Source organism: Mirounga angustirostris, unplaced genomic scaffold (genome assembly GCF_029215605.1).
Source record: "Mirounga angustirostris isolate CCGP_5_RB_7025 unplaced genomic scaffold, mMirAng1.0.hap1 SCAF_2, whole genome shotgun sequence".
Classification (NCBI taxonomy): Eukaryota; Metazoa; Chordata; class Mammalia; order Carnivora; family Phocidae; genus Mirounga; species Mirounga angustirostris.
The window spans coordinates 34994941-35008524 of NW_026991710.1; the positions used below are offsets into that span (position 1 = coordinate 34994941).

A 13584-nucleotide genomic window follows, 5' to 3' on the forward strand; every position below is an offset into this window, starting at 1 on the left:
AGAGGGGCAGAGAGAGAGGGAGAAGCAGACTCCCCGCTGAGCAGGGAACCTCACACGGGGCTCGATCCTGGGACCTTGAGATCATGACCTGAGCCAAAGGCAGACACCTAAACAACTGAGCCACCCAGGTGCCCCAACAAATTAATTTTCGTTTATATAGTTGGGTTTCAGTATGGATTGTTTACAGCAATCATGGTTCTCCATGTGAAATGGCTTTTGATTCAAGTTCATGGAGGGGTCTGTCAACAGGGCTGGACTGTTTACCCTAACAGTGGTGACCACAGCCTAATTTCAAACAGCGTCATTCAATATCGGACCACCTAGAAGGCTCAAGAAATTGCAGCATTTCCATCTTTCTGGGAAACAGAGACAGTGATTAGTGGCAGGTCAGCGATGAGTTATCTGTGACACAGACATTTCACCTGGTACAGATTCGGGAAACTGGAGGACTAAACTCCAAAGTTGCTTGGTATTTGCCCAGGACAAGCATTTAGGACTGGGAAGTAGACAATACCACTCTGGACATCTGTGTTACCTGTCCCTGCACTCTGAAACTCTGAGCCATAGTTCTGAATGGCTGATATAAGTATCTAAAATTCGCTGATCTCCAGGACACTATTTTCTCCCCCAGGGAAAGAGGAAGATGGGGAGCAAGATGGAAAATACTCCTTTCGGGATAAAACTCCAAGTTAACCAACCATAATTCATGGAACTGTGAAAGCTGTAAAACCCCAGTGTGTTAGCTGTAGCCCACTCTCTTGGACTTGGGAGAACCCAGAGCAGCCCTTGTTCCCCTGCATTGAGTTCTACCCCGGGTCTCCTGCAGTTGCTGCCTGCTGGCTTGGAAAGACACCTCGACCTTTTATCTAACCCCAGGGCTCAAAGGCAAAGGGAGAGAAAGGATTTACTTCACCTCCTGATTCTCCCCCACAACACAATTGCACTAAATTTAATTCCAAAATATTCTGAACTAAAACTCAGGTCTATTTGGGGGATGCTTTTAAATGAAAGGATGGGGGCGCCTGGGTGGCTCAGTTGGTTGAGTGCCTGCCTTCAGCTCAGGTCATGATCCCGGGGTCCTGGGATCGAGCCCCGCGTCGGGCTCCCTTGCTCAGTGGAGAGTCTGCTTCTCCCTCTCCCTCTGCCTGCCTCTCTGCCTACTTGTGCTATCTCTCTGTCAAATAAATAAATAAAATCTTAAAAAAATAAGAAGAAGAAATGAAAGGATGGAAGGAAAATTTCTGGTTTGGCAATTCTTAACACTTGCTTTTGTTTTTGCTTTGTGCACTAATAAAAAAGTGGATAGTATTCTTCAATATTTCCTTCTTTTTAAGTCAGCTGCCAAACTGAGTGGTTCAAAGACACTGAGTTAGGAAAAGAACAAACATTCTATTTATATTTATGTATCAGCCTTAAAAACTTTTAATGTGTTATATATACTTTATTTTGAACACACTCTTATTAGTACACTAGGACATGTTTGTAACTAACCAATAAATGTGAACACTGGGGGGTACACACTCAAAAATGTTTATTAAGGGGTTGTGTGATTAACGGGGTTTGAAGATTTGTTCTAATGATATTACTCTTTTGTAAGTCACAGTCATGCAAGAATGAATTCAAAGATAGAAGCAAAATCGGTACTTAAGTAAAAACATGGCCTTGCAACCCAGAGAAGATCTTGCCATAAAGATGACTTTACTAACTCTCCAAATCTAGTGTCTCTAAGAGGCAGGAAATGCCTGCTTCGCCAGGGGCACAAATAGTTTGGGATCAGCTTAATTACTGGTCTGTCTTTGATCTATTCCTCTTAGTTTACGTTGCTTATCAACTTTCAGGGGGAGGCTGCACGCTAAACCGAGACTATTGCCTGCAGGAACTTAACAAGAATGGCAAGAAATTAACGGAACAGAAGAGACCACTTGCTCAGTACTACTCACTTCCCCCCCTCTGAAAGCATCATTCCACTTTACTCTCTATTACTAATAAAACACATATAATGAAGTCTTTAAAAATACAAAAGCCGCTTTTAAAAAAAGAGGGCCACTTTTTGACGAAAACTGAGGCTCATGACGCTTGGCCTACTGCACTCTTCAGTCAAGTCTGGAATCACGTTTATATGGATAGAGACATCTCTGAACAGGACGGTGGTCTTCAGGCCTTTCCCCGACCTAAACATAGACAGGACAAAGCTAGTAGTTTGTCCTGAAATTTCCATTTGGCACTGGAAGGCGAAGGCCACCCTGTGAGCATGTCTGTTTTTCCCAACTTTTCTCCCTTGCTGGCCAAAACGAAAATAGATACACATGCCTACACACACACACACACACACACACACACACACACACAGAGAGCTGAGACAACAGGAGGAAGGATCTGCAGGCGGCTTGCAAGGAAAACGGCACGGTACCTGGGATGCTCTCTAATTTCCGTCTGAGCTCTTCATTTTCTTGTTGCAGTGAAATAACCTCCTGCTCCAGCTCTTGGCATCTCGGACAGTAGCCTTCCTCTTCCTCCTCTTCCTCCTCCTCTGGCAGAGTAGAAGAGGATGGATGACCATGGGATTCAGAGGTCGCCGGGGAGGTCCAGCCACCTAGTGTATGCACGGGGGAGGTTGACAGAGGATCCACGTCGGCCAGGTGGCCGTACTCACTGACCGATGAGGTGTTTGGAGTCGGGAAGCTCCCCGAGAGCAGGTAATTTTGTAGGGAATCAGTGAAAACCCTCAAAAAGGCAGAAGTCTGTTGTTTCCTTTGCATATATTGCATGTCTACGTCTACGGTATCTGAGGTCTGACTGTGGACCCCTTTCCCGATGGGACACTGCTCCTGTCTTTCAGTATAACTCGAGCCTTCCTGCTTTACGCAAGAAATCATGGATTGGGAATGGTTGGAGTCCAGAAGCTTTCCTCCACAATTTAAGAGACTAAGAACTCGACTGCATTGCTGGGCAAAGGCATCCAAGATCATTCGACTCTCTGAAACACACGAAAAGACACATCAGAGACGGATAGCCAAAGACAAGGGGTAAGTGCGGTCCTCAATGCTGAGCTTAACATTCAAAAATGTTAAAAATATGTGTTTCTACTCTCCGTCCCAAACTAAGGTGACGAGGTAGGATGCATTAGCTTCCTGTCATTCTGCAACCAGAGGGGTGCCTGAGGAGTTACCCCACCCCCTCACTCTGGGAAATGGCCGGACTGTGACTTTGGGCACCATACAGAGCTCTCCCTTGCTGTGGCATTAACTGGCCTGCACAGGTCTGAACTCACACCTTTGGCTTCATTAATATCCTTACTCTAATGAATCGAGCCAGCCACGGCAGACTCAATTCCTCATTGATGGGAGGGCTTACAGCAATCATTACTTCTATTTCTGGAGTGCCCTCATGCCCTTGCTATTAATCAGCTGATACAATCCCTGCCGAGAGTACGTTGCTCCCAGATGCAAACTGGAGAAAGATAAGTCCTTTTGAAGAGCTCACTAGACATCTAAGGTAAAACAAAGAGTGGCCTATAAGGCAAATGATGACGAGCCTGAAAGCAAAACGGTGTTATCCCACATCTGTGTTCACTATGCTTTCTTTTCATTTATCTGTGAACCTGGATTTCTTGTCAAGGCCAATGTTTAGGCCAATCTGTATTAAGTATCATATGAAAAGCAGCAGTGCCTCTTCTTAGAGCCTCTTCCATTTGACTGCCACGTCTCTTAAAATGGCATGTGTCGAGAGTGATAGTTCACAGAAACATATTTGAAAGCATATTAATCGTCAATCAATGAAAAATAAAAACCAAGTGGAAAGCAATCAGTTTAGAAAAACAAGCAAAAACCCTTCAAATTGTGAAAACATGTTTTCATGTTGTCAAAGGGTCTTGAACATTCACCCTAAATGCAAATGTCACCAGGTGCATTTTCTTCTTTCCTGACTACCACCCAGAACAGACTATTTATAAATACAGAGGGATACTTTATAAGGCTTACATAGAGGTGGTGGATGCCTCTCATTTCCTCTCCTCCATACCCAGAATAATGGCCACAAACAAAATACTGTAGATTTTAGATGCCAGTAACTATTTATGATAGAAATTTATCTAGCTACTTGCTGTCTCTGAACATGTTGATCAGCTGTATTTTTTTGGGGGGGGGGTGATAAACTTTCAAGATGAAAAATAGTGAGATGCTTGAGGGCTTCTATGGGGACAACAAAATATTTACTGAATATATGCAGGGCCTCTTGTAAATAAATAGATCTTAGTTTATAGCATTTCACATTTCCTTGGCTGGGGTGGCAAGAGCACTCTGGGCAGGCTGCGAGTCCACAGGACTATTTTCTTCCTGGCATAGTGCTTTCCCACTCTTAGGAACAATATAACCCTTAGACACAGGCAGGAGGGCCCCTGCCCTAACCATCCTCCTCCATCCCACCCTCTCCCCATGGTGAGGTACCCAAGATCCAGGAGTTCCTTACTCAAACTGCTTCGAGGGCCTGTGTTGGACTCTTCCCTGAGCCATTCTCCCAAAGACAGACCATGGTGCCAGAGCCTGGAAGTTTGGACTGGGGCATCCATTCCTGTGTATGTGAGGTTCCTCCTAGTGGAAGATGAAGCTGGGGGTGGGGAGAGAAGGCCATGGGCTGGCTGAAAACTCCAAAATCAAATCTGGTCATTAAGAAGGTGTATTTATCAGGGTAGGTTGATGGGAACATACTTTATTTAACAATTTGTTAATTATTTAGATATATGGTATGAGGGTCTGCATTTGTACTTTTGTCCTAAATCCCACAAGTATTAGGCCCAGGCCTGTTTTTTATACAATGCTTTTTGAGTCCTGAAGAACGAACCCGATGTCAAGTACAGTTTCAGGCTAGAATTGATTGATGGGCTGGGAACTTTGCTGAAGCAGCAGCCAGGATAAAGTCCACTCGCTAATTGGGAGAAAAAGGGATGTGGATATGGGAAGTATCTTTTTACACCAAAACACTGGAATTGATGCCTCTATCCCCTGCCAGGTGGAAGTGAAGAACTGGGCCCACGGTTTAAACGAAAAAGTAATGGGGAAAGACCTCAGATATTTGGTATTATTTCTTTACGCTGACCCAAACCAAATAAACAAAGTAAACAGTTAACCGTACAAGTGGGAAGATTTATGATGTTGCATTGTCATTTTCACTTCCAGGTTTTTGTTCTTTTATTAGTAAAATCAAAGGATGATATTGATTGGGAATTTTCAATTCTAGCACACTAGCAGTTTTCATTCATTTTAATCCTATAATCCCATTCTAGACCTGAAGTTGTATTTACTGTTTGCATTTTAATCAGCACAGTCCCAACTGATTTACATCCTATACACCTTTAACATAACCTTGATGAAAGGAACAAAATATGAAAAGAAAGGCTAAAATAGAAGTGTCTATAAGGAATTACTCGAATATATTTGTTCAATGTCCTAAAGCACACTCAGTAGCTTTCATCATATTGATAAATCACATTAGAGTATAGATTTTAAGGGAAAAAAACCTGACTTAGGGACAAGCATGATTTGTTTTCTTAATTGAAGGATAAACTCGTAATATGCTGGAAAAAATCATTATGTAATACACTACATTATGAAGATAATGTATTAAAGTGCTCTCAGAATATCAGAGAATAGCTACAACCCTAAAACAGTTCTTGCCTTCAGTTTTTAAAAATGCTTCATTCTGTGAATTTGTTCTAAGAACTGAGATGCAAAAATAGCAACCATAAGCCTTAAAGTTGAATTTCTCCTCTTTTTGGTACCTTAAAACATTTAAATAGTGTTTTAACATCAATACATGGAAGAATACGAAGAAAAATATTACTATTACACTTGGCAGAAAACAGCACATCTTTCTACTTACTACATATTGCAGCCAGCAATACTTCAGCTTTCCAGACAGAATATAATTAGAAATGCAAGTACTGTGCAATGCCCATTATCGCTAAGAAATGGAGAAAAGTTCTATTTTCATATGAACACAAATGAATGGTCACTGACCCATGATTCTTAATTGAGCAAAGTGTGAACATGTATTTTGAATTTTTTTTTAAAAGATTTTATTTATTTATTTGAGAGAGAGAATGAGATAGAGAGAGAGAGGATGAGAGGGTCAGAGGGAGAAGCAGACTCCCCGCTGAGCAGGGAGCCCAACGTGGGACTCGATCCAGAAACTCCAGGATCATGACCTGAGCCGAAGGCAGTCGCTTAACCAACTGAGCCACCCAGGCGCCCCTGTATTTTGAATTTTTTTAACTGTTTTTTTTTCCCCCTAGTTACAGAATGCTTCACTCAAGTGATGGCAGGGAAGTACAAAGTCAACAGTTTACAAAGGGGCTTTAAAACTACCTACTTTATTCCTAACTTTTCTAAAAGTAAACACTGCAAAATGTTAATTAATCACAATCACGAAGCACTGTAAAGTGACCACCTGTAATTTATTTTGCTCTACTGTGCAATCTGTTGGGATGATATCCTGTTGCAAACTGTGCCTAGTCTGATTCCAAAATCTGAACCCGTGATTATTTTTTTAATTAAAAAATTCATTTCTAGAAAATCTTCTGAATTTAAGTGGCTTAAAAAATTCATTTCTAGAAATTCTTCTGAATTTAAGTGGTTTAATCCATCCTAAATCTGATAAGTGAATAAGAAGAGGGATGGGAACTCGGCAATCAAACACAGGCACCTTACTTTAAAGGCCTTCTTTGTAAGTAAAGCCTTGAATGGAATTTGCCCATCACAGCATATACCCAAGAGTATCTGTTACTATGAGGGAGATCACAATCGTTGAGATTAGTGGTAACCTTTTGATTTTAGCCCAGCGAAGGGTGAAATATATTAATATTAAAAACGCAGAAGCAGAAAATAATTTTTTGTGATCTGCTATCATGTATATCTACCAAAAGGATTTTCAGCTTGTCCAAAATAGATAATTTCCCTGAAACATTAATATAACTTCTTAAGAGAGGACTTCATGACATAGAAAATAGAAGTTAGAAAATGAAAGCATCTTTGGGAGCATCACCCTTGTCTTAAATCAATGAACTATGTCTTTTAAAAAAAATGCCATCCAATTTTTTTTCATAATGGCAAACATCAACACAGCAAAACAGGATGCAATTTTTCTAAATAAATAAATCAATGATGTGTCAAAAATTAACAGATGAGTTAATATACTCGGTGCTATCAAAACCAGATGGTGCTTCCTAATATTCATCCTGCTCAGTCAATCCCTGAATATTTTCTGGACCATCGGTATATAAAATAGGATGCTGCTATTTGTGATGGCAAACAAAAGCAATCATGCCTGCCAAGCACATACTATAACAGGCAGCATTTCAGCTCTGCTAGACAGAAAGTAATTAGAATGCTTTTAATGTCCAAAAGAATGATGCTGATAGGCTGCCACAGATGTGTAGATTTATGAATATTTATATGGTGGTTTATAGCTGACACTTTTATCAGTTGAAGAAGATAAAATATCTGCCTGACTCAAAAGCTTGACAGTCAGGTTAATAAAATCTCATTAAAGAGAATGACCTATGCAATTATATAGGATTTATTGTAATTCATTTTTGATTGTACTCTGCTTAAAGATGCAATTTCCCATTTCCTGATGCCAAATTTAGGCTGCATATCAAGATCTACGTGGGTTTTAACTCTAAGCCTCCCAGAGAGGAAAAATATGCTTTTAAAACCATGGTATATTACCCCTTTTAAGGAAAATTATACTCTTCATGAGATTTTATAGGAATGCTGAAAAATCTATTTTTAATCACATATTTCTCCTCTCAATGGCTTATGGCTCTTAATGGCAAATAAGATTCACTTCAACCTTTTCATCTTTTCACTGCATTTACTCTGGATGCTCAGTTATAGCTCTTCTATCCTTGACTCGATTCATCACATGGATGTGTTGACTATTTTCCGTTTACTAGGTAGCTGGAGCGGCTGCAATAACACTTTTGTGCGGGTGCAACAAGCAACTGCCACCCCTCCCCAGCCCCCTCCCCAATATGCTGAAATGGTGTCTGTCTGGGCACACATGCTCATTGGTTCAAAGTGGAACCACTAGTTTCTCAAAGAGCCAATCAGCTCTTCAGGTGACTGTCCTTCTGATGGCCACTCACATCTCTGTGCCAGTTAAGAGACGGCTTTGTCCATCAATGATTCATATTATGACCACAATTCATGATGTCTAGTGCTATGGCCTTTTTTTTTTTTCTTTTTTGCTGCCAGACCATTTTCCTCACTGCATGGAAGAAACCTACCATCCAATTCCTGTCTTTCCAACAAGCACATGGCATCCTGCCCTTGTTGCTATCAAGCTTACCTCTCTATGACCTTAAAGAAGAAATAAAGAAAAGCAGCAGCCACAGTAGCCTTGAGAATAAAAGGAAATAAAAAATATAGGGAGTTTGAGGGGGCATCAAACAAAGCCCCCCTTCACTCTTTTAGATGCAGTGATGTTGTGATTTCCACCTCGGGACAGAGACGAAATTAACTAGGACGAAACACTGAAAGAGGACATTTACAACAAGGTGAAAAGGAAAACCACACAAACTCCTTGTGGAGGAAAGACAGCAAGGACACCGTCAGAGTAGGAGGGAGCACGGAAAGGACAGCAAGTGGCTGGTGTAGAAAAAAGAAACAATGCAGGAAAAAGAGCAGGAAAAAGCAAGGTTAAAACTATGGATGAAAATGGAAAGGAGGGGGCAGATTTATAGTGTATAAAAGGAGGTAAAAGATTGAAAGACAGTCAACAAAGACTGAAAAGAGAAAGCAAGATGAGATTAAAGACTGAACAGGCAGATTAAAAGGGGGGGAACCCCCAGTGAACATGGTGGAACTAAGGTTATGCAAAGGGGTAGGCAAAACATAGAAAATGGGAAAAAGACCCAAACTGGGGAGAAACAACATATAAAACAAATATAAAGCAGAACGAGGGAATAAACATGGGCATGAATCAGAAGAAAATAAGACTCCAAATCCAGAGAGAAAAGAACACAAACCTTACTAAGAAGGGGAGAACACAGAAGAAAAATAACGGACAAAATGGAAGTGGGTGAGTAGCCTAACAATGGATATAAAACACAACAGAATATCGGGTCAAGAGCAACTGGAAAAAAAAAAAAAAAAAACCCCACCAAAAAACCAAAACCAACAAACCACCCCACAAACAATAAGAACACCTACATAAGAACCCCACTCAAAGCCGTCAAACATCTCCAAATCAGTGAGAGATGTGACAGAACAAGTCTTCACTATTACCTGTAATTAGATTTTCTTTCTCAAAACCAATCCTTCGTGCGTCAAAATATTGACAAACAACGTAACAGCACAGGCATCTATAACTCATTTAGAGACAATGCTCATATTTTCATTGGGACAAAAGCCTTGGATCCACGGATACGCAGAATTGGGGGGGGGGGCTCTAAAATGCCACGAAAGGCCTGAGCAGGAACTTTTAGTTCTCAGGAGCGAGATAAACGCGGCTCTGCGCCCGGAGGGAGCGCAGAGTGCCCTCGGGCGCAGGCCCCAGGCTGTGGCCTTTCTACCAGCCCCCTCCCCGCAGCCTAACCCGAACGAGAGCTGGCTTTTCCCAGGGGGCCTCCTGCAGGCTCCCAGGGGAGAGGAGCCTAGTTCCCTGGGGTGGGCGCTCCCCACCAGGCCTTTCCTCAGGGCTGGGGCTCAGATGCTCTCGAGGCGCGGTGCGGCCCCATCCCTCCGCGCGGGGGGCGTGCGCGGCGGGCCCCGAGCGCCCGGGGGAGGGGGCGGGACGGCCCTCTCCCCAAAGTCCGCCGCAGGGCCGAGCGCCAGGTCCACCCGCCGGGCTGGTGCAGAGGACCCCGCTCTCCTACACCCACGGGCCGGGACTCTGGCGTCGGTGGGGAAAGAGGGCCAGAGAGAGCAGAGACAGCGGGCGCACGAGAAACACGAGCGCACAGAAAAAGAAGAGCGAGCCCAAGAGCCAGCCGAGTGGACCGCGACAGAGTAAGAACGCCTCGAAGAGGTGGTGAAAAAGAGGACCGGAAGATAAGGAGGGGGAGAGAGAAGGAAAAACAAGCGGAGAAGAGAGAGAGATAAAGGAAGAAGTGGAAGGAAAAAGTGCAGCAGCCCAGAGTAAAGGGAGGGCGTCCCCGAGCGCCGTCAGAGCAGCGCCAGCCTCTCCCCGAGCGGCCGCGGCCGCCACCCTGGGGTGTCCCGCGCGCGACCTCGGCGCCGAGGCTGCCTCCCCGACCCCCCGCCCGAAGGACCCCGGCCGCCGACCGCCGCCGCCCCGCTTCCTGGGCGCCGAGCCGATTCTGAGCGCGGAGCCACCTGTTAGGAGGCGCGCTCGCCGTCGGAAGCTCCGCACGCGGCGGCGGCGGGGAATCCTCTAGAAGTTGCTGCCCGTGCGTGGAGGCCTCAGGGTTGCGCTGCGACGCCCCGACTCTCTCTCGGCCCGGACCGCGCCGGCCCCTCTCCCCCCGCGCCCCTCCCGCCAGGCCCGGCGCGCGAAAGGGCGTCCGCCATGCCCAGCTTCTGGTTCCCGGGGCCCCCACCCCTCCCCGCGGCCGGGCGGGAAGGAAAGTTGCGCCCAGGAGTTGGTACCTGCACTGAGCTCCAGGCTGGCGCCGTCGCTGCCTGCGCTGCTGCTGCCCGTTGCGGCCGCCGGGCCCGGGCCATACCTGACGACGGCGGCGAAGGACGAGGATGAAGAGGCGGCGGGGGACGCCGGCGGCGGCGCCGGAGTCCTCAGGTGGCCCTGGGACGCGGCGGGCGTGCAGGATGGAGACGACGAGGAGGCGGCGGCGGCGGCCCGGCCGGGCCCGGGGGGGTAGGAGCTCTGCGTCTGGAACTGCGGCGGCGGCGGCGGCTCGCTGCTGCTGATGGAGACCGCGGCGTGCGGCGCGAAGGGCGGCGGGGGCGGCGGCGGCGGCCGGACGTGCGGCAGCTCCACCAGGGTGGGTCTGTCGTAGCGCTTGGCCAGCGCCGGTCTCTTGCTGGGGAACGTCTTGAGGACGCTGTAGGGGCTGCGCTGCTTGTAGATTTTGGGGACGCTGGGCCCCTCCTCCGCCGGCTGCATCTCCTCCTCCATCCTGCGCCTCGGGGCTGGTCCCCGGTCGCACGCCCCCTCCCCGCCGGGCGCCGGGCTCCGAGGGTGCCTCCGCCTCCCGCCCGCCGGCTCTGCCCGAGTGCGCGCGTGTGGGAGGGTGTGTGCCTGTGCCTGGGCCGCCGCCGCCGCCGCCACTGCCGCCTGTCGCTGAGGCTGGCATCGCTGAGCCCCCGCGCGGGGGGCTGCCGCCCGAGCGCTGATTGACAGGCCGCCTCGCCAATGCCTGGAGGGAGAAAGGAGGTAAAGAACAAGTGTTTAGGGTAATATCTGCTAATGATAATGGGGGCGGGGGCGGGGCCTGGCGTCGCCGCCGCCGCCCGTGGGGTCCGCGCGCCGGGTGTGCGCCTCCGACGGGGGGAGGGAAGGGAGAAGCCGGATCCCGAGAGCGCGCGGGTAAACAGGGCGAGGTCCCGGCCAGCGCGAGACTTTGGAGCCCCAGGTGCGGACTTGAAGCTTTTGCCGTTGCGGGCGGGGTTCAGCTTCGGAAATGAGCTCCTGGCGCCCCCTACGTGACCCCAAACTCTCGGGGTTGCACAGAGGGGCTGGTAGTAGTTGGGGCGGAGCGTGTGTGCCTTGGGAAGGTATTGCAGCCAGTTCTGCCCCTCGGGAATTGCTCCCCCAACCTTTGGAAAAGAACACCTTGAAGGTCTTGACCTAGGGTCGCTGCGCGTTGTTTGCGCGTCTGGGGGTCCGCCCACACCCAGCATGTGACCTTTGAGCTCTTGCAGATCCCACGAGCATACGGGCTCTCGGACTTTAACATTATTTTATTAATTTCCCGTAGGGGCCCCGAGAATGTAGCAGAATCATTTACCCCATTCTACAGATGAGTAAACAGAGGCTCCGCGAGGTAATTGCCCAAAGCCAGACACTCCGGAGTGTGTGGCTGAGTGCAGACATGCATCCAGATCATTTGAATTCATATCCTCACTTCTCATAGCACGTAGACTCTGTGCAATTGAGGGAAAAATCTGACCTGATACCTCCCTTTGGGATGCTGATTAAATACTTTCAACAGTGTCATTTGATATATAGGTAAATGTGAGAACCAAGGTGGCCCGATTGCTCGTACCCTGTATTGCCCAGCAAGCTTCTCACTGCATCTGGGGCCACCAGGACAGTGTTACTGGAGGACACAAAATTCCAGTAATTGTCTGAATGAGAGAAGAGCTTCTGTGGTTTGGAGGAGGATCCCCATGGAGTAGAGATGTCTTCAAATCAACAGGAGTGCCCTGGCTTCTCCCAGAGGCTCCTTGGAGTAAATCATCCCTCTCCTAGGCTGGCGCCAATGCCAGCATACTCCCCCCTCCCAGGATTGGTTTCCAGCCTGTCCGTCTTCATTCCTCAGGTTAGGAATCTGGGTGCATCTCCTCCTTAATGTAGGAGTCTCCTCTCACCACTCTGAAGTTACTTTCCTTATCGGAGTTTTCCTTTCAGTCTTGGGAAAGTGACCCATTTTCCCCTGGGGGTTCAGATCCTTCGCCTCTTATTTCCCATATCTCCCTTACCTTGGAATCCTCTCTCTGCTGGTTGAGCTTCTGTGTTCTTCCACCCAGGATAGTCTCTCTCTCTCCTGCAGCTTCCTCAGATCATGCTGAGGGTACCCCCCTTCCATTTATTAGAGATGAAATAAATAATGCCATAAATAAAAGTATTTGGGAGTCCAGGAACTGTCAGAGCTGATTAGGGCATAGAGGACATTTTCTTTCTCATTATGCAAAAGCATTTCATGGGGAAATAAAAGAGGTTTCATTGTAACTCATGCATGTCATATTTCAAGGAATTCAAGATATTAATCATATTTAACATTATTTGCAACGTTTCTCCCTGGCTTCTGAAAACTGCTAAATGAGGACACGTGGATCACTAGGAAAAAGGGAGACAAGCATGAGAGGGACAGTTAAGAAATAATGAAATGCTGGTAAAAGGGAGAGGGATTGAGATGCCAGAGAGATGTTTCTTAGGCACATAAGTGAGAAATGGGGGAGCTTCTTCTGAGACGTGAGACAGCTGAAATTGAATGATATAGTGGAGGAAATAAATGATAACAAACCTCCCCACACTTTTCTTTCTATAAAGCAGTTCTGAATTTTGCATTGAATGTTTCCCTCCCACTTTACTCCCAAATAATTTGCCAGTAAGTCCTGGCGTTTGAAAAGAAATTGGGGTGGTGGCAGTGTTTGTGTGGGGTGGCTTAGAGGGGAGAAATTCTTGAGTCCTTCTACTGAAGAAGTAATTTCCTATACCTGAGAGCTTTCTCTTTTTGGTTATGTATTTTTAGTTTGTATCATCCTCACCACTTAAACACCTTAAGAGACTGGGAACAGTACTTCTGTTGTTATATTTCACCAACTAAAAGGACCTGTCATCCTATACATCAGAAAGTAGTCATTTCTATAAAACTGAATGTTAAAACTAGTGGTTTAGCTTTAAAAGAAAAGGTGGGGAGAGGGCTCCTAGTAGAAAAAATAT

The 13584-nt window shown here is 46.5% G+C and overlaps 1 protein-coding gene and 1 long non-coding RNA gene across 2 annotated transcripts in view; one reads left to right on the plus strand and one right to left on the minus strand.

The window, feature by feature from the left end:
* Positions 1-11104, minus strand: part of BEND4 (BEN domain containing 4) — a 28717-nt gene extending 17613 nt beyond the window's left edge. Inside the window, exons 1-2 of the mRNA XM_045881229.3 lie at positions 10608-11104; positions 2411-2977 (exon numbers count right to left, since the gene is read on the minus strand). Coding sequence (XP_045737185.1) covers positions 2411-2977; positions 10608-11094 — 1054 coding nt within the window. The 5' untranslated portion in view covers positions 11095-11104. The remainder of the gene's footprint in view (positions 1-2410; positions 2978-10607) is intronic.
* Positions 11105-11254: 150 nt separating this feature from the next.
* Positions 11255-13584, plus strand: part of LOC129045942 (uncharacterized) — a 32435-nt gene continuing 30105 nt past the window's right edge. The window contains exon 1 of the long non-coding RNA XR_008506447.2: positions 11255-11352. This is a non-coding gene — a long non-coding RNA (uncharacterized LOC129045942). The remainder of the gene's footprint in view (positions 11353-13584) is intronic.